This window comes from Anabrus simplex, chromosome 3 (assembly GCF_040414725.1).
Source record: "Anabrus simplex isolate iqAnaSimp1 chromosome 3, ASM4041472v1, whole genome shotgun sequence".
NCBI classification, from domain to species: domain Eukaryota; kingdom Metazoa; phylum Arthropoda; class Insecta; order Orthoptera; family Tettigoniidae; genus Anabrus; species Anabrus simplex.
In genome coordinates, this window is record NC_090267.1 from 387,348,059 (window position 1) to 387,375,729 (window position 27,671).

Sequence of the window (27,671 nt, forward strand, 5' to 3'; positions counted from 1 at the left end):
AAGAACATCCGAAGTGAAATCAGAAGGTTGTGAGTCCGGATCCAAATGGTGTTTGTTTGACAATTTTTGCTGGATATTTAACATCTCTTAGATAAGTACTACTATGTACTGAACGCGACCTAATACGTTCAACATTTATTTTGAGTAAAACGCCGTCGTGAAAATTAAAAAAACCCATCTTTGGGTAGTTTTATATTTCAAAGGTAATAACAATACAATGATTTTCAATTTGAAAATATGAAAGGCTTTTTTTTTATTTTATTACATTTTCATATTATATACAACTGTAACAGGATAAGGCGGCACAGTTGCTCGAGGATAAAGCACAGAAACAGAGGAGAAACGTAGTGAGTAGTGTTCGGCACCGGTTAGCACAGCCGGGCTAGGACTAGCCGTATCAGCCCCACTCCCTGCTGAGTAGATCTGAAGTAGGACGCACTGGAACTGCAGGCAATATCTCTCAACAAGATCGTAGTCGATCCTGTGCAGAGTGCTGCGATGGGCCATATTTCGGGTACCGCTACAGCATTTGATTGGATTTAAACTGGCGAAACCACTGAAAAGCACTCCTGGGAAGGCTGTAAGTGAGATTCCCTCCCTCAATTTTTTACTCAACAGTAGTTTGTTAGGCTGAGTCCACACCATTCTTTAGGTCACTCCAGTACCACATATCAGTCTTCAATCCGTAGCGGATTTGGAATCGAACAAGGCCCAGCCGGGGAGACCGACGGTGTTAACCTCTCCATCGGGATGGTTAATATTTTGTTTATCAGTGTTTTTGTATGAAATATATCGTTGTTGATTTTCAGCTGTAGCGCCACAAGCAATTCCATTAAGGACTTTGAAAAAATCGTGGACGATTTTATAACGCCAGGTCTGTATGTTAGGACGATTAATCCTGAAGTACAGACGAAGCATTTTTGCTTGCGTTTATATTGGTGTGTGATCCGAGGGTACATACTCAGGTAGCAGATAATAAAACAGATAGAAATTTAGAACAAACTGTGTTGTATTTGTATTCCTTACACCTTGAGCAAATCTAAAATTGATGGAAACTAATCCGGCCGACTTCGGTCGGACCAGTTTTCACTGTATCGATGTTGTCGGGTATGCTTTCTCAAATGACCTTTCGGCAATTTTCCTTGAAAGTTGCATTTGCAATGATCATCAATAAAGAACAAGATCAGAATACTCCAAAAGGCGTGCCTATATTTGCCGTGTACAGTATCTTGCTGACATAATTGTTTCAATTTCAAACAGTGGAAAATTGGAAGATGGTACACTTATATATATTGCATAAATTTTTAACTGCATAGCTGTATTTGCGTATATATTTCAGCTTTCAGCATTTCGTATGCGACCGTGTATGACTGTATACGTATTTAATTAATTTATTAGTGATATGCCCAGTTTTCCTGCTCACCTGTCACATTTTTCTATTTTTTTATTACGTGCTGTGACTATATAAAAAGAAATAGAGTACGAATATTAGTGTCTGGAGTGTCCGAGGATATGTTCGGCTCGCCAGGTGTAGGTATTTTGATTTGACACCCGTGGGCGACCTGCGCATCGTGATGAGGATGAAAGGATGATGAAGACAACACATACACCCAGCCCCCATGCCAGCGGAATTAACTAGCGATGATTAGAATTCACGACCCTGTCGGGAATGGAACCTGTGACCCCTGTGACCAAAGGCCAGCACTCTAACCATCTAGCCATGGAGCCGGACTGTAACTATATAAGTAGCCTACACTATATGAACGTCCTTTTCGATTTTTTGAACTGCTGTGTGTTCCGACTCGGTGTGTTCATTTAGTTCGGTGGAGCTTGAGCTGGATCGCCGTTAGCGACCCGCTATACTACACCCTTTTAGGTTTTCGAGAAAACATCAATGCTTTATTTTAACTGTTGAAATTCGGTATTACACAATGATTTCATGAGTGGAACACGAATGTGATGCCGATTTCCCGGAAACTAAATATTATCATATTTCCAGAAACTCTCTCTCTCTCTCTCTCTCTCTCGCTACATCTTTATAATAATATATAAAATATACATCTGGAAATATGCGGAACACTTGAAATGCATGTAGGCCTACGTGGAAATCGCTAATTTTCACCGCTCCGGTGTTATCGGGTAGGGTTTTTCGCCGTCTGAGTTCTAAGATGAGTTTCGAAGATCTAATCTCTCTGGTTATGTTAGCTACTGTATGTGCGAAAATTACCATTTTCTGCTCCTGTCTCCAGCAGTCGGGATATTATAAACTTATATTGTTTAAATGTAAATGCTGTGATTACTTCAGATGCACTTCTTTTCTCTTACTTTGGAACCACTGTGTGTTTTGATTCAGTGCACTGAGTTCCAATAAATTACTTCTTAGCTTAAGGTTGTGTTTCAATAACTTAAATGTGCATGCCCAACGGTAATTATAAAAAAAATACAAAAGGGATGAAGTGCGAAAGCTTCGCACGGGCTTATTAATATAAATATCCCGAACTCGATAGCTGCAGTCGCTTAAGTGCGGCCAGTGTCCAGTATTCGGGAGATAGTAGGTTCGAACCCCACTGTCGGCAGCACTGAATATGGTTTTCCGTGGTTTCCCCATTTTCACACCAGGCAAATGCTGGGGCTGTACCTTAATTAAGGACAAGGCCGCTTACTTCCCACTCCTAGCCCTTTCCTGTCCCATCGTCTCCATAAGACCTATCTGTGTCGGTGCGATGTAAAGCAACTAGCAAAAAAAAGTATGTATATATATATATATATATATATATATACAAGTATAAATGATACAGTGAACTCCATTACAACAGTCTCCTTCATGCAGGGTCTTCTAGTCAATCTTTACTGATAATAATTTCGTGTGGCTATTTCTAGCCGGGTGCATCCCTTGTAAGGTAGACCCTCCGAAGAGGGTGGGCGGCATCCGCCATGTGTAGGTAACTGCGAGTTATTGTGGTGGAGGATAGTGTTATGTGTGGTATGTGAGTTGCAGGAATGTTGGGGACAGCACAAACACCCCGCCCCCGAGCCATTGGAATCAATGAAGGTTAAAATCCCCGACCCGGCCGGGATACGAACCCGGGACCCTCTGAAACGAAGGCCAGTACGCTGACCATTCATCCAACGAGTCGGACAACCTTTACTGGTGCTTCTGATCGAACAGCTACAATACACTTAAATAGCTCACTTATAAAGCGCCAAATCGTGTTGTAATCAGTCGGAACAGGGTATTAATGAGGTGAGAACAAGCGTGACAACATTTCTTGAGTGATGCGGAGAACGAAGGTAAGAGTATTTAAGAAAACCATTATTTCGGTTAAAATGTAAAATATGTTTCTACTAAATCGACAAAAGAGTACTTACCTCCTCACTTTCTCCCAGGGAATCTCCATTTTCAACTCGAAAGCGTCGCCCGTTCAACTCCTGCCCGTCTGCTTCGATTTGAGGTAACTGAGGAAAAGAAGAATAAAACATATCTTAATGCTTACATCACAATTTTTAAACAATTGACAAAAAAAAATAACATTTTTAATTTCATACCTCAAGTTACTTTTACGATTTTGGAGAGGTGGAGGTGACGAATTCGGTCTCGTCCAGTTCTTTTAAACACATGTAAATCTACAGAATGAGGATGACGTATTTGAACACCTTCAAATACCACCAGACGGTGCTGGAATCGAACCCACCAACTTGGTCTCTATCTTCTGAGCCACTTAGCTCGTAATTCGACATTGCGTGTTCATTCTATTTTAAGTCTACGACTGCTTTAGTGTTATACAAAGAAATGCAGTACATATGAAGGACACCAAATCGGCCAAGAAGATAGCCTTCTAAAGGTCTGGTACGTTCAGAATCAGTCGTCAGCCTCATTTGACAAATATCCCTTTTTTGCCTGATTGCTTGTTATCTTTAAGTATCATGGCTCGGAAAGAAGTCTGCAATTCTTTCATTCCCTTGAATATGAAGTGTTTGTCGATTTGTCGATACTAATTACGTCTCTGATAACATTATGTCATATCTACGCTATTAAAATATTAAAGAATATTTTATTCAGTAACTTTTATATATATCTTTTTAAGATAATATATCCTCCCACAAGGGAACCGTCCAACCTCAGTCATGGATATTACAATAAAAATTATTATGTGGTAAATAGTTTGATAATAGTTTTTACCACGTTTTTTTATTAAAGATGTATGAAAATCAAAAGGACGTAGAGATTCTACTCATGCGTTAATTGTAAGAAACATAGGAAGCGTCAATTCCTAAAACTTTACTCTTCAGCCTTGTTTCATTTAACGCTTTCTAACAAATGTAACATATTACATTCTAAATATCGTCGCTGCACTTGCAAAAACAACTATGTAATAATATTTTTGGAGAAATACTGACCCGGAGCACATTTAAGTTATTATGAAGAGCGAAAATTCCTTGACAATATACGCACAGTATTGCATCTAAGATGAAAGACCTTTAGCGACCGAAGTTCTAAGCTAATATATTTCAGGTAGTGATTTTTGCAGACGCAACGACGATATAGTAATTTAAGTTTAAAATTACCCTTTCCTTATCGACGGTGGTATGGATTCAAAACGAAGTGTTTGGGACAAAGGGCCATGCACAAGTTCGGGCATTGAACAAATTCTGCTACTTCCATTTCACATTCGCTATTGTTAACTTGAAGTATTGCTCGACATTTCGGAAACCGCTGTCCAGTATTTATTGTGTCATGTCCAGACTTTCGCCATGCGTATGCTAACATGTGTTGCAGTAACATAATGTAATATGTTAAATTGTTATCAGTGCCGTAGACGGAATAAGACTGAAGAGTAAACTACTACTACTACTACTACTACTACTACTACTACTACTACTACTACTACTACTACAATTTATTATTACTATTATTATTTATGAAAATGTTAATAACGCAGCCAGGATATTAGATATTGTAAGTGGAATGTAGTAACATAGAGTGGAAAATTTCTTTGATATGTTGATATTGTATAATTAGCTGCTGGGATTGGAAAAATCTCGAAACATGTACCTAAAATAAGTATGTGAATGATAATTAATTGTTACATCTGTGAGTACTGGTAAGGCGGACCATTATAGACTCATGTTCATAAAAAAACAGAACACCTCGAAAGACTAGAGATAGGAATTTCATATTCACAAGACATGTGCATTACTATGTTCTGAAGAAATAATTAGCATTTGAACCACGTCGGCCTTGAGGTTACAGGTCCACAGCGATATCTTGGCGCACCACCACTGACTGGTAAAATGTGCCTGCGACTCTCGTTGTAGCTATAAACTGAAAGTAATGGATCACTGTGACTTGAGCAGACGTGCAGGATGTCTCGCAGACGTATGCGAGAACCGTACCGTCAAAAGAGTGAGTTTGAAAGAGGTCGTATTATTGGTATGAGAGAACGTGATGCATCCATCCGGGAAATTGCTGCTCGTATGGGACGAAGTGTGTCGGCAGTGCAACGGATGTGTACAGAATGGTTCACAGAAGGTCGTAGAACACGACGAGATGGGTCTGGTCGCACCACCCAGACCACCCCCCGATAAGATCGACACCTCATCCGAATGGCATTGCAGGACAGATCTGCGTCCTCCTCGGCTCTGGTGAAACAGTAGAACAGTGTAACATATCATACACTATCAGAAGTGAGAGTTCGTCGCTGTTTAATACGGTCTGGGTTACCGACGCGTCGTCCACTTCTCCGCCTACCTTCCACTAATGCGCATAAACATGCTACACTGCAATGGTGTATGGAACGACGTCACTGCGGACAGGAATGGCAGCAGATAGTGTTTTTAGACGAATTCAGGTTCTGTTTGTTTGAAAATGATAGCCGTGCCGGACTCTTGGTTCACTGCAGGGAGGGGGAGAGGCATTTCATTCAAAGCATTGGCACACGGTATACAGAGCTAATTCAAGGCCTTACGGTGTGGGGTGCTATTGGGTACAACCACAAATCACAGTTGGTGGGAGTCCAGGGCACTCTCACCAGTTTGATCGTCGTGAATGATATTCTGCGACCCGTAGCCATACCCTTTCTGCACGACACCCCAGGCGCCATATTTCAGCAGGACAATGCACGACCACATGTTGCTGCACGAACACGTACCTTCTTGTTGTGACAGGTTGTCAGAATGTTGCTCTGGCTAGCCCGATCACCAGACTTGTCGCCAATCGAAAATGTGTGGGAAATGGTGAAACGACGGGTGCGGCGCTGTGACCCAATGCGAACCACCAACGATGAACTGTGGAACCAGGTCAATGCAGTATGGATGGCTATACCCCAAGACGCCATTCGCGCCTTATACGCGTCGATGCCATCACGCATAAAACAAGTTATCAGGACCCAGTGTCTGCTAGGACACATACTGAACATAGGTGACTGAAATGCTAATCGTTTCTGCAGAACATACCAGTGAACATGCCCTGTGAATATGAACTACCGATCTCTAGTCTTTCAAGGTGATCTGTTTTTTATGAACATGAGTGTAATATATAATGATAAAATTATATTTCTTCGACCGGATGCCCTTCCTGACGCCAACCTCAGTCGAAGGGCTAATGAAGATGAAATGAGTGATGGTGAACGAAATTATGTAAGGAAGGGGATGGAATCGGCTGTGGCCTTTGAATAGGAACTATCCCGACATTTGTCTGGAACCACCGACAGAGCTGGCCGTGCGGTTAGGGGTGCGCAGCTGTGAGCTTGCATTCTGGAGATAATGGGTCGAACCCCCTGTTGGCGGCCCTGACGGTGTTTCTCTTAGTTTCCCATTTTCACACCAAGCAAATTAATTAAGGCCATGGCCGCTTCTTTCCTACTCCTAGGCCTTTTCCTATCCCATCTTCGCCATAAGACCATTCTGTATGGGTGCGACGTGAAGCAACTTGTAGAAAAATTAGGGGAAACCACAGAAAACCATTCTCAGGACAGCTGACGGTGGGGTTCGAACCAACTCGTCTCCTGAATGCAGAGCTTGGCTCCATATTTGTAGCGCCATAATACACGCGACTATTCCACTCGGTAGGAAGAAGAAGAATATATATTAAAAACACCAGGCTGTTTTCCGATTGACATTGTAAAGCATTCAGGCGAAAGCTCTTGGCCTGTAGATTTGTACAGTGTCTTTAAAAGCATAACCATTTCTTGCCGTATATTTTTAAATTAATGAAGAATGCAGCAATCTAATTGGACAAATCGCTCGCCAGTACTTCACGGCCACCCTAACCGTGAGAGCGCTGAGCAGGTGGCACGATAGGGGACGTGGATGTGGATAGGTACGCATGCGGAGTAAGACACCTTCCTGTTCGGCTGTACTTTTTTTTTGTTAGTGGCTTTACGTCGCACGGACACAGTTAGGTCTTATGACGACGATGGGATAGGAAAGGCCTAGGAGTTGGAAGGAAGCGGCTGTGGCTTTAATTAAAGCACAATTTGCCTGGTGTGAAAATGGGAAACCACGGAAAAACATCTTCAGGGCTGCAGACAGTGGGATTTGAACCCACTATGTCCCGGATGCAAGCTCACAGCCACGCGCTCCTAACCGGACGGCCAACTCGCCCGGTCGGCTGTACTTCGTAGACAGGAATGCGGCTGATTTGCTGCCCAATGGTTGAACAGTGCACATTACGTTTTAAATTCCTCTACATTTAAATATTTCGGTGTCTGGATTAAAATTATATTCCAAAGCAGCTAACGATATTCGATTAGCACTTCTGAATATCGGATAAAGCCCCAATGCCAATTAAGGTATGTGAATCGTTTTCTAAAATGTATCCTTCTGGTAGGAAAAATATTGTTCTTGGCTGAGATTTCATAAAGGTTTTGTCTGTTTTGCCACATGCTTATACCGCCAAACAATTATTTGTTTATAACTGTATTGAAAATACCTTCTTCTAAATACGCGGCTACATAAAAATATACGGGCAAAGCCACAAAAAATGGAAATCACTGATTTTTTTGCAAGAAATCGGTGAGGCGACTACCCCTCTATAGATGGTGACGGATCAAATGTTACTGAACTACAAGCCATAATTTTAGCACATGGTGATTTCGTAATTGAAATTTATAGCAAAATGTTTAATTCTGGTAACGATGTGATTATTTTCTCGAAAGTTGCCATTTTTAGTTAATCTGAAATTCATTGGGCTTATACCCGGTAGTTCAAACCATACACTAGCGTCAACAGATTAATATTGAAAATTAAAGCTGGCTGCTTCAGTTTTCTGCATGATTCAATTCAAGAATTCCTTGGAATTAATGGTTTGCCCCAACATATTCTTGTTCTGAAAATTTCAGCCATAGTTATGCTCATTATAAATCGGAATGTTTTCCAATGGCTCATAAACGGAACCAGATTACGGCCTAATTCAAGAAGTGTGTACGTAAATTGTTTAGATTTGGAAGTAATAAGTGGATTAAAAAACTCAACAGAGAGTTCTAATCCCTCAAACTGACTTAATAACATCCGTTAAAACACTTCCATTATTTTTACAACTAGCAAATGTACCCGTGCTCCGCTACGACATTGTACGTTGTATAAGGATTTCTCCGTAAATTACTGTAAAGACAGTGATTAAGATTATATTAAAGTGCATGTATGTTAGTGCTATCCGAGAAATAAAACAGGGAGGACACCATGTATTGTTTCCAATGTAAGGTAAGCAATGGGGAAGTCTTGTAGGTAATGGCAGGCCACATTTCCTGCTGCCAATCACAGTCGAGTTCGGGAGTTTCTACTATAACGGCAGGCACACTTGGCAACTGCAATTCAAAGCAGAGATGGAGGCCTCTTTTCTCTTGCCAGACACAATCGAGCTGGAGAGATTTGATTATAATCGAAAAATGCACCGCTATCTAAAATATCAACAATCGAAGCAAAGCAAAGCAAAGCAAAGTCACCTCCGTACAGGCCATGAAAGCCCTTGGAGGAGTGGAAGGTAAAGGCTTCCACCATTGTTAACCTCGGCACGTGATGGGGTAGAGTGGTTAGCTCTACGCCTGGCCTCCTTTGCCCCCAGGATTTAACCTGGTACTCATTTTTGGTGTAGGCTGAGATAATCACAGGGCCATATGCTCCTCCGGAAGTGGAATTCTCGTTTCTTAAATTTTATGACTTCCTGACGGGGATTCGAACCCACGTCCTTCCGGGCGTACCGAGCACGCCTTTACCGCGTCGGCCAGGCAGACCCTATCAACAATCGAGATACGACAATGTCATAGGACCAAAGCTGTAGATCTCTAAAAATTGGCGGAGATTGTGCTATCTGTTTTGTAATATGACTAACCATTTAGCCACCAACTACCACGAAACGAAAGTCTGCACCGTCATTGAAATGCATCCATATTTCGATATTTTCCGAGGCCAAAAGTTACACATTTGAACATCTTGGAATTCTGCCTCAAGGAAAAGAGTGTCGAGGTTTCGGGATTAGCACTGGCGTACATACGGAGTAATTAAGAAAGGCAGTAATACAGTTAAGGAAGTTGAATTTAATAGAAAATAGGATTATAACTGAGGAAAGCCGGATAGGACAAATATGTAAATACGAAGTGGATGTATTTGAAAATAAAATGCCCCTCAATAAATTGTGATGGTATGCGTTACGGATATAAGAAGGCGGTAACAAAGGACAAATTTAGGTGCGGGGATTCTCAGTTAAATAGATAAGTAGATGACTTATGGTGTTATTACTAAAGCCTAACGAGGCAAGATAAATGCAAGAAATTAACGCAGAAAACAGAAGTAGAATAGAAATAAAGTAAAATAATAGCAAATGACAGAGAACACCTTACGGTGTGAAATAACGGGCTACAATCTGCGGTATTGTTCAAATATTAACAACGCCTCTTAGTGCTAACGAGGACGATTGTTACCTCAAACGGTATTCCGCCAATATCCCGCAGAATGGCCGACTGACGTCTCTCTTTAATTTTTACTCAAGGAACAACCACGAGTTTACAGGAATGATGACGAAAATGGTAATAGGCTACTCCCCTGCTGGCAAGCAGTTAGAGACGCTGCCATGGTAAACTGTCGGTCACTCAGTGTAGAACATGATACTAGCAGAAAGTAGTAATTTTCTCCGTCATTTGAAGAGGAAGTGAAATTATGTACATAACAGAAGTTGTTTATAATGAAGGGACGTTTCACATATAGTCCACGGATTTCACAGAAAATCATTATTGTAAGAGAAAATGGAAGAAAACTGCTCTGATTTTCGTATAAATCGCCTGTCCATTCAGAGATTTCTAAATCATATGCATATCAAACCCTTTCCCGAGATGCGTATACCCTAAATATTAAGTTTGGTTGAGATCTATCCAGCCGTTTCGCGGTGATGGTAGAACAAACAGATGATGGGCTATCCCTCGTAAACGAGTAGTATGATTGTCTTCCTGAAGAACTTAGATTTTGTGAGATCTTAAGTGACTATAGAGGCCAATTCTACAACCGCAGATTTTCCCACATTTTTGACACACACATTTGTTCTGTTAGGTACTGGCTGTGTAGTTTGGTTTTTCTTCATGAGCTTACGTTGTTTTCTTGCATTGCCCTTGTCAATTTCTGTTCTCCGCCTTTCTTGCTCGAAGCGCTGAGTTGCTTCCCAGACATTAGGACACCCGACTGTGCGGTTACGTGCCGTAGCTTCCCAGTTGTTAGTTTTCATTTGACACTTTTCCATGTTGGTTTGCAGCGTGTCTTTGTAACGCTTTTGTGGTCTTCCAAGTTTTCTATGACCATTATTTAGCTCGGAGTAAATAATTTGTTTTGGGAGATGGAATTCAGGCATGCGAACAATGTGGTCTGTCCAGCGAAGTTGGTGCTCGATAATCATGGCCTCAAATGCTAGTGGAGTTAGCTTCTTCCAGAACACTGATGTTAGTGTGTCGATCTTGCCATTTTAACCTCAGGATTCTTCTCAGACAACGTTGATGGTATTGTTCCAGGCATCGTATATGCCTCTCGTAGGTAGTCCACGTTTCGCATCCGTATGTAAGAGATGGTATAACGGTAGTTTCGTACACATAAAGCTTGGTTTGAGTGCTGATATTATGATTATCAGCGACCCTTACCCGAAGACGACCAAAAGCCATATTAGCACATTTGAGGCGGTGTTGAATCTCATCATCAAAATTTGCATTTGCTGAGAGATGGCTGCCAAGTATGGGAAATGTTCTATGTTCTTCAGCACTTTGCCTTGGACTGTGATTGTAGGACATACGGATGTGGAGTTGGGTAGGCTGGTAAAGGATCTGCGTCTTTTGGATGTTAAGGCTTGGGACAATACTTGTATAAGATTCATTAAAATGCATTTAAGATTGCTTGTAAATCTTGTCCACAGTTTGCAAGAACAACATTGTCTTCAGCATACTGAAGTTCAATGATGGATGTAGTGGAATATTTGGTCCTGGCTCGTAGTCTACTGAGATTGAATAACCCTCCATCAATCCTGTATTATGAAAGTAATTTGCACTGGAAGGGTCATGTGGATGACATTGTTGGGAAAGCATACAGATCGTTACATGTCATAATGAGGCTACTTAAAGGATGCAACAAAGAATTAAAAGAGAAAAGTATGGTTCGTCCATTATTGGAATATGCAAACAGTGTTTGGGATCCTCACCAAGAATACCTAATAAAAGAAATAGTTAGTGTGCAGAGAAAAGCAGCAAGATTTGTAACAGGGAATTTCAGGAGAAAGAGTAGTGTATCAGAAATGTTAAAGGAACTAGGGTGGGAAACTTTAAGTAAAAGAAGGGAGAAAACTAGACTTATAGGATTATATAGAGCCTATACAGGAGAAGCAGCATGGGGAGATATCCGTGAGAGGCTTCAGTTGGAAAATAATTATATCGGCAGGACTGACAACAAATATACAATTAGAAGGAATTTTAGCAGAAGCGATTGGGGTAATTTTTCATTCATTGGGAAGGGTGTGAAGGAGTGGAACAGTTTACCAGGGGTAGTGTTTGATCCTTTTCCAAAATCTGTACAGATATTCAAGAAGAGAATAAACAGCAACAGAGAAAATAAATGAAATGTTAGAGGGCATTCGACCAGTGCATGTTAATGTAAATAAAAAATGTGTGTGAATAAATTAATTCCATCCCCTGGTCTAAGGAGTTCGGACAGCCAAAGTAGGGTACTGCCTGTAGGGGTGAAGTACAGTGGGGACTTCGAGGGCCCAAGGACCGCTACGGTAGCTGTGAAGGCCCTTCAGGAACTCTGAAAAGTGGTGGCAAAAGGGGCTCTGGTTAAGACGCAGCAGGTCAGGTAGGTTCCAGAATGGGTAAAAAAGAAGTAAATAAATGCAATGTAAATTTTAATCTTATACCAGTTGTATAGTATCATTTGAAGTAATTCCACATACTGTATACCAGTTGACTATATTTGTAAGTACTGTAGTACAGGAGATATTATAAGTAGAATTTTGTAAACAATATAAATTTATTAAGGATGAGCTGTGTGTTTAATAGAAGAAATTGTTAGCGTAAATAGTATAATATTGTATTATAGGAAAATTTTCTTCTCTTGTTAATTTAATATTTAGTGCTTGACAATAATGTATTTTAGTGTACCATTTGCCACCGAGGTAGGCACCTCATTTGCAAATAATGAGATTTTGATTTGATTTTGATTTGATTTATTCAAAACAACTGAAACGGTCTTGAGTTGACCTAAAACGGATAAATATCTGAAAAATTGTCAATACAAAACGAAATATATATAACTTTATTTATACGGTATATAGATATGTTTTTTGTCGCACCGACAAAGATAGGTCTTACGGCAACACTTCCATTTTCTTCCAAGATGAATCAGTTTCCAGTTCACATTTTGTATCACGATCAATATACTTCAAGGGACGTGGCGGTCTCTATTTTCCTCGGCCACCTTTTTAGGCATAGCCAGTTAAATGTTACAGTGTCAAGAGAGCGATATTCTAAAGTTGCAATCGTGTCAAAAGGTAATTGTACAGGGAATGCACCGAACAAGTGGCTGCGTTTCTTGGGTCACGTACCTATCAGCCTGCATTCGGGAGGCACTGTCAGCAGCCCTGAATGTGGTTTTCCGTGGTTTCCTATTTTCACACCAGGCAAATTATTTGGCCACATTCACCTCCTTCTAGCCATTTCCTATCCCATTGTCGCCCTGAGACCTACCTGTGTCGATGCGACGTAAAGAGAAAATTGTAAAATAATAAAGTAAAAGAAATGTCGTATATAAGGAAATCAATCAATAAATATTTGCCCCATTGAGCGCCATGTCTTGACGGCCTACAGTACGTAAACTCCGGCTCAGGCACACCTTTGCGGAGGTTCGGACCTGCCTTCGGGCAGAATACACCCTTACCTTTGTAGATAACACCACTGTCCAAAGCGTGGTCTACTATCCGCTGTATATGGAATTAAGTTCAAAGGCAGAAACCTGATGTCCATTAAAATACTATACTGAAGGCTAATAGAATTAGCCAGAAATAAAAACAGAGCAATGAAAAAATTAAACCAATTTTTGTAAGTTGTTAGCTGATGTTGTATTCCAAGTGTGCGTGGTAACAAGTGAACATTTTCCCATATTCACATTTCTGGTTGCCTCACGTTACTCTTTCCACAGAAATCTCATTTCGCTGTTCATTACTTTGACAAATGTAATTCCATCAGAGTGATGAAAAAATAAAAGGAGAGCGTAGAGCGTGAAATGTGTTTCCTTGTTTGGAGGACAGAAAGCCTCTAGCGCCAGGTAGCTATTGTTTTATTACCTGACCAATGGGGTAGCTGCTCGCCAGGGAAACCCCAGTTAGCTTCATTAAAATTTCTCTGCACTGTGAGGGAGGAACATTAAGGACCTTGTATGCTTTCAAACATGAAACTACTGATGTTTAAAGAGGTTTCTAAAATTATATTGTGGTGAAAGTTAAATGAGAATTCTTTCATCGTTCAAGCGGTAATTCATTTGGGTGATTGTTGTTTTCAGAATGAGAACAATTAGGTCACGGGCACAGTATTCCTTGACGGAGGAAGAGGAAGGGAGCCCGGCTGAGTAGCTCAGGCAGTAGAGCTCTTTGTGTCCCAGTTAGTGGATTTGATCCCGACTCAATTCAGTGGTATCTGTGATACGCCAGCCTCGTGCCGTTAGATCTACCAGCAAGTAAAAGAAATCCAGCGGGATAAAATTCTGGCTCCTCAATATCAACGAAAATCGTAAAAAGAGGTAATGGGACATAAAATATCTTGTTCTTTTTTGCCTTTATCCCAGGTCGACTTACTGTCTAGATTTGGCCCAGTGTTATGGCCAAATGTCCTTCCCGACGCCAATTCTTCTTCTTCGTCTTGGTTAGGATGTGCCAACTTTGGACCACGTTTGTTCACCTGTTGAGCTTTGATATTCGCCCAGTATTCTCGCATTTTCTGCCGGATTCACTCATTTCTTTCACCTGTACGGAGGGTATCTTTCCTCCGTGGATTTTCCTGAAATCCATGGACTTCTTTCAGGGAATGAAGATCTGATATTCGGAAGAATGTATTCACTATTGCATATTTTGTGGGGTTTGGAAGTGTGGTATGTTGTGCTCTATTGTGTGTAGAGATGTAGAGATATGTATTAAGTTGAAATCAAAGACCCATTCCTCTAATCAGAGGAAAAATCCCGGATCAGTTGGGAATAGAACCACGGACCTTCTGAAACCAACGCAACGACGCTGACCATTCAGACAAGGAGATGGAGAGGACGTAAATGGAATAATATTGTAGTAGGTAGGTCTTAAATACTCCGAAAATTGAAAGTATTTGTACAGAAATGGAAGTACCATGAGTAGAAATTTGAAAAGCTCCCAGGCATCGTAAAACAAATATCGCTGTATTTTGGAAAAGAACAAGAACTGACTGGGTGGGACAGTAACGATGAAAAGGAATAGCTTGATACAAGAGTATGGAAGCAATGCCAGGCTCATTTGAGACCTGCGATTACCTGAGACACATTTCACAGCCATAGGCATTTCACAACTGTAAAGATATTATTCTAATTTGATTCCAGTGAACTTAAAAATACAGGATGACCTCATAGGTGCAGTCGATTAGTTATTTGTGCATCTGTTCCCAAGATTTATTCCCGCTGAGGTCAGTGGTATTTCAAAATGTTCAAATATATAGCTCGTGTTGTTGGATTCCGGCACGTTCAAGGACCCCTCCGGGCCTAATTTCGATAGCCTGGTATCACTTAAATTCTACATAAATTTAGGAAAAACTTAGAAAATAATATTATTAATTTTATCAGTTGGGATATATCTATATATTCAGAACATATCTTCCTAACCATGCAACTTAAATAAATAAATAAATAAATAAATAAATAAATAAATAAATAAATAAATAAATAAATAAATAAATAAATAAATAAATAAATAAATAAATAAATAAATAAATAAATTCTGTATTTTGATACAAATTTCACTGCATTAAAAATAAACATGCAGAAGAACCCCATTAATCAAAACTTACGGATATTGTAAACAGCAGTTCCGATATGGCAAGTTAACTAGTCTTCTAAAGTTTGTCTCTAGTAGAGAAAATTATAATATTTGAATATGATGTAAAAATACCTCACTGGCATATTATACACATTAAATTATACATAATTCTATAAGTGCAATTGCAAAGTAAGTTTAAAAAGAAATCAGTGGAAATTTGAAATGCAGTTTTTGGCTTCCTTACATCGCAGACCCATTGGTATCACCGCGAACACCACAGAGACACAATTATAAAATATTTCCTTGTATTTGTTCCTTTTGTTGCCAACGGCTAATTCCGCAGCAGAACCACCAAGACTGTATGGTTCTGATATATCGGAAATTAACAAAGTGTCAACGCAAGTGCATAGCACAAGAGAGATTCGTCTTTGTTCCATGGGAATGGACTAAAGCCAAATCATCAGGAAAATATCTTCGAGTCAGAAGTACTGAAGTATTCTAAACTAATTCACCTCGGATCTGGCTGCTTCGGTTCGTAGTCTGTTTAAGGACTTTCTTTTCTCCGTATGACTAGGTGCTAAGGAATACTTGGGTTCCACCCAGATCCACAAATGAAGGATATTTATTTCCTCTCGATGAGTCTGTCTTTCCCTGCTGCTGAACTTACGTTCATATGACCTCTGTTTTAACCTTGTGTTTGCTGTCTGGTACCTAAAGAGTGGACATGAAAACAGTGTTGAGGAATTATGTCTTTCACTGTTCGCAGCAGCCTCTCGTCTGATTTCAGAAGGAGAAATACGGGCAAGGCAAAATGGATATCTCACTAATAAATGAGAAAATGCGAGAAAAGCGTAAGCAGTGGTATGGCAATGTAATGCGGGTAACGCCTGACTCTGTCATCTGCGGTGCTTACAGCTTCATGGTTGGTGGCAAGCGACCAGGAGGAAGACTGAAGTAACGCTGGCAGTCACAGCTATGGATATCACCTAGCTAGACCAACCTGGGAGAAAATGTGAGGAAGATGAAGAAGTTGATTACGATAATAATACCGAGAGTCGTTCCTATCTTAAATTCATGTAACCTAACTGTAATAATATTCAGTGGATCTCCTCTACAAAGAACACATCATTATATTTATTTTCGCCGAGCTCGATAGCTGCAGTCGCTTAACAAGTTGATTACGATAATAATACCGAGAGTCGTTCCTATCTTAAATTCATGTAACCTAACTGTAATAATATTCAGTGGATCTCCTCCACAAACAACACATAATTATATTTATTTTCACCGAGCTCGATAGCTGCAGTTGCTTAAGTGCGGCCGGTATCCAGTATTCGGGAGATAGTAGGTTCGAACCCCACTGTCAGCAGCCCTGAAAATGGTTTTCCGTGGTTTCCCATTTTTACACCAGGCAAATACTGGGGCTGTACCTTAATTAAGACCACGGCCGCTTCCTTCCCACTCCTAGCCCTTCCCTGTCCCATCGTCGCCATAAGACCTATCTGTGTCGGTGCGACGTAAAGCAAGTAGCAAAAAAAGAAAATTATTTTCACCATTGTTACTTTAGCCGACGTTCTTACCTAGCTGAAAATTCCCGAATATTACACTAAGAAACGTCCTTAAATTGGGCCATCCTATATCGAAAATGCCTAGATTAGACCACTACACTATGCTTTTCAATATGCACTTTATTCATTGTTGGCTAAGTGATCTGATCACACTGAAACTGTTCGGTTTTCGGTGAAACTGAGATAGCAGAATGCTAGGGCTGGAAGGTAGGGGCCGTGGCGTTAATTAAGGTACGACCTCAGCATTTACCTGGGGTGAAATGAAAAACCACAGGAGACCATCCTCAGGGCCTGTCCGGTGTGGAGATCGAATCCACAAACTCCTGAATGGAAGCCCAACGAAAACGACACGCACTACGTACTTTGGTTTACGACTTTTGTGTAACTGTTTAGCGGACTAACAGCAAATTAATAATTTTAAAATTCTTCATCACCATTTGCATTTCACGTGATAGGGAATCAATCCTGTTACTAAACTATGCATAGTGATACTCAACAATACTGAGGCTAAAGGCGGGGGTAGGAGGTGAAATTCTAAGGACTGCATACCAGCACCAAATGAAAAATCAAAATGAGGGTTACTGGGTGGATGGAGTGAAGAAACTACTAAATAACATAGGAATGGGGTAGTACTGAGAAGACAATTTCAAGGGATGATATTGGATCGTAAAAAAAAGTTGTTTAAATAGTGAAAGACATTGAAAGACAAACAAAAAGTACAAAATATAATAGCAAGAGAACACTTGTTTAATTTTGTAAAATAAGTGAAAATATGACAGTAAGGACTGGAATGTTAACATAAAGAGAAATGTGATGGATAATTTGGTGACTGATGGGAGTACATTAAGAATAAAGCTCTAAGACAAAACATGAGGAAAACCGATGCATTTTATGCAATAAAGACATGGAAGTGGCTCACCTACTAAAAGACTGTACGGAAACAAGAAAGCTAAGAGATAAATACAGGTATAGATGGGAAAGAAATAAGTAAAATCGAAAATGAACCTGAACTTTATACTATTGCTAAGTTACTAAACAGAGAACGGAAGGAACCCGGGGAAGACAGAAAAAACTATGTAATATTATAAGAGGAATGTGGGAAAAGAAATTAAATGCGGGAGAAAACAGAAAAAATCATGTAGTTAGTAGTAAGAACCTGTATGTGGTGGTATCCTAGACTCTATGACGCTGTTGAAGTCTAGGCAGCACCTCAAATGCTAGGTTTATGTAATGTATTGTAGTAGATAGTGTAATAATGTGTTGCGACAGTTTTCTGGTTGGAATAAGTTTGGTATTCATTTCTATTACTAACAAAACTAATTGCATGTGACTGGGATGGTGGCTGTGGACGGATGTTCTATCCCCCATTTGGTGGTTATCCGAGACTGGGGGGGGGGGAGGGAGATTCTGTTCACTGTCTTCCTCCATTCACATGTAATAGGAATATACAAGAGGAGATATCTTGGACTTTATAACATGGTTCAGGTCTAGAAAAATAATGTCTCAGGAGGCGAAGGTTGTAACAATGCTGTAATTTTTAAAAATTTTGTATATTGTAGAAAACTAACTGCAAGTACAGTTGTACCTCGATATATCGAATCTACATTACTCGAATTTTCAATATCTCGAAGTAACTTAAATTTCCCGGCCGTTTGTCCTATTCTTCACGTGTATTTATTTCTCTATGCCACGAAATTCGGTTACACGAATTTCTCGATTTTTTGAAACAAAGGTTTTCTCCTTTGAAGCAAAAAGTACTTTGTAACTCGAGTTTTGTGCAACATTCACTTTGAAATGCGGCATTTGTGGTTTGTGAGGAACAGTTAATAAGGAAAGAAAGGTTTACAGTGATGCTGGGAGCTAATATGACGCCAAATAAAAAACGAAAACTTGTATATATAAACTTTATTGCGCACAAGTTGTGCAGTATTAGGATACATTAATCAATACAGAGGTCTATGATTAATTTCACACGACTTTTTCACACGACAGTACGTGATATCGGTCACAATGTTTACCACAGAGTTCACATATGCACATCGAGTCCGGGTCGTGGTATGTCTTCGACCTACAGATTTTGTGATGGTAGCCATGGACTGCCATGGAATTTACAAAATGTCTCAGCTCCTGGTTTGTACCGGTCGATGCTCTGTTCATCATGGCCTCTGAAGAGTAGAACTCTGGCCGTATCTCCTTCTTTTTCTTCTCCCTCTCTAACCGCAGTTTCTTCCAGTTGTCCGTACAGGGCAGATTGAATTTCTATCTCAGGTCCTCTATTACAAATGTTTCTCTCGCGAGTTCGTACGCTAGTCTTGACTTGGTGTACTTTGAAATTCCGAGGGCTGCTTTCAAGAATCTGGCTTTCACTTTTTCCATTCGTATTAGGTCTTTATAGCTTAACTTTTTCCATGTTATCTCTATTCCGTATGTTAGAATAGGAACGATTTTGGCTTCAAAGAGGGCTATAGCTGTATCCAGGGAAAGTTTGCTTAATGACATGATGTCGTAGATGGCTTTGGTTGCGGCAGCTGCTCGCTGTGTTGTGTGAATTCTGAATGATCGGGAAATCGGCGAAGGCTCGCTGTTTCTCGGGTGTGAATTAATTACCGGTCACGTACGAAAGCAACTCCCGAAGTCGTGGATCACAAGCTCCATTTACGAATCTCAGCTGCGTGGTATTGACAAGAAGTTTCGACGTGAAGGGAGGAGAGGTTAACAGTAACAAATAGAAGAGAATACGTTTTTTTCCCAAAGATGTTAACCAAGATATATATCTTGTTTCATTACTGCATGTACTGTATTCTGTCTTCTAGAAACTTACCATTAATTAAAGCGATGCCGTAAAATGGAGTTACTTTGTATATTCTGAAATACTGTTAAAATAATGTATTCAGTATACGCCCGTAGATCCATATGATTCATTTAAGTGCTGTACATGCTCAAAAATTTCGATAACTGGAAATAAAATTTAGCTCCCGAGGCGATTCGAGATATCGAAGATGCACTGGATTCTATTATTACAATAAATGAATACTCTCTTCCCCGTTGGTAGTCATCCGTGACTGGGAGAGAGGAATATAGTCTTTGCCGGAACAAAACGTCCTATATGAAATATTTTAGCTTAGAACTTTGGCCGGTGAGGTTCTGTCATCTAAGGTGCAATATTGTGTGAATACGGTCAAGGCATTCTCGCTCTTCATAATGTATGCACTGCGGGTCAGTATATCTCCAATAATATTATCACACAGGAGATTTTGTCCCGGCAACGACGACATCCTATTCATTCATTCATTCATTCATTCATTCATACTCAACAATGCAAGTAATTGTGTTATTGTTTCAGGACGCCCGCGGTCACTTTCTGTTTGTAAGCTGATCACTCTCTTGGAGAATAAATAAAAAATAGGTATCTACGGGTATTGCCTGATAGTTCATATTATTGTGACGTCTGCTTTGGAGCAGTACCGGGTTTCGGCTTAATATCAGTTATTTTTACTAGCCTTCGAGCTCTACATTAGAGGGGCGAAGGGGCTGGTCCCACTGTTGGATTTTCTGAGAATGGTTTTCCGTGATTTTCCATTTTCCTGCACTGAGGCTAATAGTGGGATAGTTCCTGCCATAGGCAACGGCCACACCCACCTCACCTTCTCCGCAAATCACATCATCGGTATAAATCTCTTAGGCCTGAGATGCAGCGTAACCGTAATGAAAACTTTTAAGTAGTAAGGTAGGGGGGCATATTTCGTCCCCTTACTTGTAGAGATTTTGGAATATTATGGACACGGCTAGAAATTGGAATATATGTTACTAAATACATTCTCCACCTACGTGCAAGTTACAGTGAAACTCTTATAACGTAAGGTAATCCATATTTGACGTACGCATAAACACTGCAACTGTACTACCAAAAATGTGTTCATAATTTCGCCTCCCACCCTCAAGAAATTTATGAAAAGTACGATTCATTTCAATATATTTTTCCTTTCTGTATGTATGTTCAGTCCTCAGCCCAAAGGCTGGTTGGATCCTCAACAGATCCTACATGGCCTAGGTATCACTGAAGAGGCGTCCTAGGGAAATGAGGAGAGAGGTAGTTTCCCGTTGCTTCCCTCACCGAGTCAGAAGTTGCCATTACATATCAGTCTGCCAAGCCCACTGAATGCACCAACCGACCCTATGAGCTACATTTTCACATTGTTTATAGCAGGGACTGGCAGCATAAGGAATGGCATTACTTGCATTGATCATACCTCAGTAACTTTCATATGTCAAAGCCAAGGATAAGACTGAGACAGGTCAATGAGGGTATCAAAATAGCTCTAGCCCATACTACACGGCAAAGTGCGCTGTAAACACTAGGTCTCCCCAGCAAGGGAACTTTTCCTTTCTAACCTTACCAAACACTTTCCATATAATTAATGACTTGAAGGCCATTTATAAAAAATATTTTCTTAGTACTCTTTTTAACATAGTCTTCACCGGGCGAGTTGGCTGTGCGGTTAATAGCGCGCAGCTGTAAGCTTGCATCCGGGAGATGCAGCCCTGAAGATGGTTTTCCGTGGTTTCCCATTTTCACCCCAGGCAAATGCTGGACCTGTACCTAAATTAAAGCCACGGCCGATTTCTTCCCACGCCTAGCCCTTTCCTATCACATCGTCGCCATAACACTTATCTGTGTCGGTGCGACGTAAAGCAAATTGTAAGAGTCTTTCAACGTTGCTCGTGGGATGTTAAAAGCTTTACTTGTACGTTTGAAATCAATTATCTAGTCTCCCACTGCCTTAATAGCGTTTTTACAGCCTCCTTACCTACTGCTCGCGTTTTCCCATCTGAAAATAATAATAAACATAAATAACAAATAGAATTATGGGGGACGAAATTACAAAATTCCCTGATTTATTATAATGGCCACCACAGTAACTCACGTCAACCACCTCACTGTAGCGATTACACGCCAGGAACTACACCGCACGACTGAAATGCAGTCCAGTATTCCGTACTCGAATCAGTGCTCGCTCTAGGAATAACAGGCTCTTAATTTGATGCTGCACTAACTCAGCTCAGTATGAAAAATGAATCCATCTTGTACACGGAAACTACACGTGGCGCACACAACCAACTCTCACAACAAGACAACGGGATGAGCCTTCGCGGGTGTGCGCGGCTCAACATTAGACACCAACCGTGCCAACTGGAAATCCCTAGTGGGACGAAATTAGGTGCGGGGACGGAAATTGACCCCCTACCTTAGTTTTAGTGGTAGTAGTCTGGAATAGGCTAAGTATAAATGTTCCGTCTAGATTTATGGACAGGTTCCACTTATTATTTGAAGTTGTAACCTGTAACATGTCTATTCACCTGGAAGTGAATCTCTAGAAGAATTGCTTTGAGAGTCCACCTGAAAGTGGATCTCTCGGAAAATTGTTTTGAGAGTCAAGTAAGTACCACATAAATAAAAATGTTCCTGCAACTCTTGCTACAAAAGGGGATCGAATTTCGATCTCTATAGTTAATAAATTAACGTCGCAATGGCTTAGTTATGATACTTAATTGTGCTTCAGTTCAGGTTTAGTATTAAAAACAATGAACATGCTCTATGTTTGCCTAGAATTAACGAGCACAGAAAATCAAAGCTTAGATCTGTGGAGGAAAATTGTTTCTCTCGCATTGTCTTAGATACAGAATTGAACGCACTTTGAAAGATCAGTCATCGTGGTGGACTTAGTTAATGTGGATAATTAAAATATACAATAGAAAGACTCTCTGGGGAGTTCCACTGTGGACAGAAAAAGAAGCCCGTTGAAGTTCTCCGTAGGCCTCTATCGTACGACGCAGTACGTGATTTCATGGAAGTTTCTTGCCTGAGTGTAACAAGGTATGTAAAGATGGCTAATTTAATTCTCCCACACGATGTTGGCATTTACAGTTGTGGGTTCAAAACTTTTCTTGAGCGGTTTAACGCGTGTGTCTTTTTCCTCACACTGAAATTAGTTGTTCGTGAAAGCGCAAGTTTCAAGTCTAAGAATGCTCGGTTATAACACGGATCTCGAGCATTATTACTTGGCACAGAATAGTTCACAAAGAACCTTGCTTTTTTCCGTAAGGGGAATTGGAATTGCTTACAAGTACCAAATTTATATCCCTGTACCTTTAAAACATCTGCACCTTCTGAATTAGCGGAGCCGATTTTGATATTTCAGTAACTTCAGTGAAACAGAATTAAACTCTTATTACCATAATCTTGTATTCGGGAGGTAGTGGGCTCGGATACCACTGCTGGCAGCCTTGAAAATGTCTTTCAGTGGTTTCTCATTGAACCCATGACCTTTGTGTCCCAAGAAATTAGAGTCTTAAAGTTACCACATGAGGCCCCATATTAATCGTAATGAGGAGCTCGAATATATATTTATCTCGCAGAGGCGGCACAAGGTAAGAAGGTTGCAACTTTCTTTCTCACGCTATGAGATGTGACGTCACTCGCACGTGTCGAGGAGGATGGATACAGAATAAAGCGTTGGTTAAATAAATATATTTAATAAAAGGAATTGGCAGTGAACATAAGGTGGTGAGTGTCCTGTAATTATCTGTAATTGGTCTTTAGTAATACAGATTTGAGATTGCTAAGCAGTTTCCGAGAGAATTTCGTGAAAGACGCGCGTGTCTCTTCAACCCACGCCACGTCGTCAGAACATAGTGTCTATCAAACGATTTAACCAGTCAATCTGGTACGAGATAATTTTAAATGTTCATGAACAATGCCACTAGCAATTTAGCAAGTATTTGGTTACAGTGAAAATTGCTTTAAATACATTACCACAAGGTCGGAAAATGTACGTAAAATTTCTTGGCGGCAAGTAAAAATGCCTAAGGGAGGGGATGAAAAACTATAAATAAAGAGATGCGCCATCTTGAAATCACCTTGCATTGAATCATTGGAGCTCGTGAAAGAAGGTCATACTGTTGAGTAAATTGGTCGGCGAGTAATAGACCAAGTCCAGCAGAAACTTAGATTTTGGCCGATGTGGCTGGGGTATTGTCTCCAAGTGGGGATAGTTTTCGTTCATTAGAGTGTTAACCATATGTAAAGACGGTCATTTCAATGCCGAAGTAGTATTGGTGAAATTCAAATAATATTGTGTTGAAAGAAAAAAGAAGATCACCGTGTGCGGTCGACAGTGTTCGTGCTCGGTCCGCGAAAATATCAAGTGAAGTGTATTTGTTTTCTTGTGCTTTTATTTCAGGAAATGAATATGAATAAATAAAATGTGAAGCCAGAAGTGTTGAAATGGCTAAATAAACATCCGAGGGTTGCTGGTGAGCTAATACGATGGAAGCTAACGTGCAGCTAAGGTAGGTGAAATGCCACTATCACCGCCTATGTATATGTTTTATTATGTCACACTTATATTTTGTAATGGGTATTCATGACGCAGTTTGGTCGCCCATTTGTTTCGTCAGAAAATATGACGAAAAGTCATTTCTTTTTTTACGCTTAGATAAAAATGTATAAATTATTACAAGTGCCATGTAATGTGTTGTAAATAGTCAATTTGAGGGTTATGAAGCCATATAGACTAATGCCCGAAGTAGATCGTCAGTTCCGTGGACTTATTTCCTGTATTTGTGGTGTCAAGTTAAGATTTTTCGTCTGACGTAAAAATTTTCTGTTTGTATTATGACAGAAGTGGTGCAAGAAATCCGTGGTTGACCATTTTCAATCGGGTGTAGGCGCGCTGTCGTGTTGAGCAATGTAGATCAGTGGATAATTGTCACGATGGGACTACTATTTGTATGTCCGTTTAAACTGTGTATAACTGACGATAAACAACAGTAAAGTTTGTCAGTCATTTTTGTGAAGTCCAGTTCTGAAATACGAGGTCACGTTATGCGAAGATGTTTCATTATTAGAGTATTGTTTGTGGTTATGCGTTGTGGGTTCTAAGGATTATTATTCCATTCTTTTTGTCATTGAGATTTGTCGTGTTTGAAGGGAGAGGTTTAAGTCTTGTTAGATGTGAGTTGAGGTAAGATTTTTGTGAATCAGGTGATTGGAAGCCTGTAATTATGCCGGGAGATTCTGTGTGAACCTGAAGAATTTATTTGTATAATGTTTCAGATGGAAATCGTGAGGGAATCCACGGAAGTGTAAGTTTGTGACGTGTAATTTTTGAATGACATCTTAAATTAAATCTCTGTGCATAATCTGTTTGGGCCAGGAGTGTCATATTTGTAATTTTATCAGCGGAATCGTAGATTTCATTCTTTTGGGACGAGTTAAACCTGACTTACAACAGGTGTTTTCAGTCAAAGCTATGACAGCGGAGGGTAGCTCATTCCGCTAGGCGCTGAGCGGATAGGTCGTCGCTGGGGGAGAAAACGGTATCATTTGTGGTCCGTCGACGTGTTAGAAAATTAGACCGTGTTGCTTAGAATGGAGTTCGTAATTTTGCAAGAAACTAATTGAAATTTTCATCCATGAGTAACGTGCATGTTATTGGATGGCATTCTATAATATGAACTTATTTAACCGAGATCTGAACGTATATTTGAAACCATGAAAGTTAGACTATAATGAGCGAAGTTTACCATCTCCAAGGTGTCCAAAATAGAGTGTTGGTGGTAGTTATTGATTTATTTTTGAAGGGTGCACAAAGCCTTATGTAAATGTCATGATGGGATTGACATAGTATTTGGCTTACATTTTATGTCGGGTTATTTATGCAGATTTTTAGTACTTAATAATTAAGGTTATCCAAGTGTTAATAAATTGCTAGTGTTAGATTAACTTATGGTGTGATATCATGAAACAAGGTATAATACTGGAAATAAATGATATGTAAATTTTTTCAGCTGCACGATATCAAGCGACGATAAACATTATAAAATAAAACGTAAATAAATTTGAGTAGGGACGTGTTAAAAAACCATTCGTCCGCGGAAATAGAATTTGTTGTTAATTAGGATTTATAAAATCATTTCAATTTTTTTTAAATTATTAACTCAGTGGAAACCGTATTTTGTGAAATAACTTAAAGTCAAGTGATTAACTTGAAGACGTATTCTGGAAATCTTAGTTTATTTTGCTGGGAAAGTTCAATTATTAACGTAACGCTTAAGGGGACATGTTCGAATGTAATGGATTTTACTGCCGCAAAGTATTGTGAGCATTGCTGTTGTTGTATTATTTGACTTTGATTGTTTGAGCATTAAATGTGCTGGGATTACAAAAGTGGAAACCTTGGTCATCAACCGATGTAACTTAATTGTGTTTAGCCTTCAGAGTAGAAACTTGGATGGTCATGGGGTCATCAATCTCAGTGACTTAGATTAAGGCCATATGCCATTATAGAATCATTTTCCTTGCGGTAATCATCCACAACGACTTTAAAGTAAATTAGAAGATTAGATGTCGGTCCATGACATAGTCACAGGTCACATCGATTCAGTTAAGGCTCCATGCCGTACAACCACTGCGTGACACATACCGATTGCAAAGCAAAGTCATCTCCGTACAGGCCATGAAGACCCCTGGAGGGGTGAAAGGTAAAGGCTTCCACCATTCGTAACCTCAGCACTTGATGGGGTAGAGTGGTTAGCACTACGCCCGGCCGCCTTTGCCCCCAGGAATTAACCTGGTACTCATTTTTGGTGTAGGCTGTGTGAACCTCCGGGCCATGTGCATCTCCGGAAGAGTAAATCTTGTTTCTTAAATTTTACGACTTCCTGATGGGGATTCGAACCCACGTCGTTCCGGGCGAACCGAGCACACCTTTACCGCCTCGGCCAGGCAGCCCCTACATACCGATTGGACTGCCTTAATTATACCAAGAGTCCAGAGTTCGTGTTACGAGGGCTGGACCATCACGAATCATTATGATGGTACATGTTGTCCCACATGGAAGCCGAATTTAAGGATTTCCAAACTTATTTTCTTCACTCTTAACTTGCTAGTTGCTTTACGTCTCACCGACACAGGTAGGTCTTTTGGCGACGATGGGACAGGGAAGGGCTAGGCGTGGGAAGGAAGCGGCCGTGGCCTTAAGGTACAAGCCCAGCATTTGCCTGGTGTGAAAATGGGAAACCACGGAAAAACATCTTCAGGGCTGCCGACAGTGGGGTTTGAACCTACTATCTCCCGAATACTGGATACCGGCCACACTTGAGCGACTGGAGCTATCGAGCTCGGTACTCTTAACTTGTGACAATGGTTTCTGGTAAGGATGTCCATCAGGGAGTTAAGTCAAAGCTTCTCAAACCAGTATACCTCTCCTCTGCGTTGTTATTAATGTTGCGTTGACTGGACAAGATAAGTTCAAATTACAATGTTGATTTCTGAATTTTCCTCATTAAAATATTTCTTAAATAAACCCGCGAATTTTTAATCTTTCATTTAAGTAGATAGATTAGAAATACTGAAACCCGCCTTTTACCTCAGCAAGTGAAGAAGAACCCGTTAACGAACCAAAAGAGACAGATCTTATGCCAATTGCTGATAGGTAAGGAAGGTAGGTTTCCTTTATGGACCTCCCAAGGGTAAATCATTTTCACACCAGGTAAATGCTGGAGCTGTACCTTGATTAAGGCCACGATCG

At 40.2% G+C, this 27,671-nt stretch overlaps 1 protein-coding gene across 1 annotated transcript in view; it reads right to left on the minus strand.

Annotated features, from left to right (window-relative positions):
* LOC136866822 (GTPase-activating Rap/Ran-GAP domain-like protein 3) overlaps positions 1–27,671 on the minus strand; it is a 451,356-nt gene that overhangs the window by 219,434 nt on the left and 204,251 nt on the right. The window contains exon 3 of the mRNA XM_067143927.2: positions 3,370–3,456. Coding sequence (XP_067000028.2) covers positions 3,370–3,456 — 87 coding nt within the window. The remainder of the gene's footprint in view (positions 1–3,369; positions 3,457–27,671) is intronic.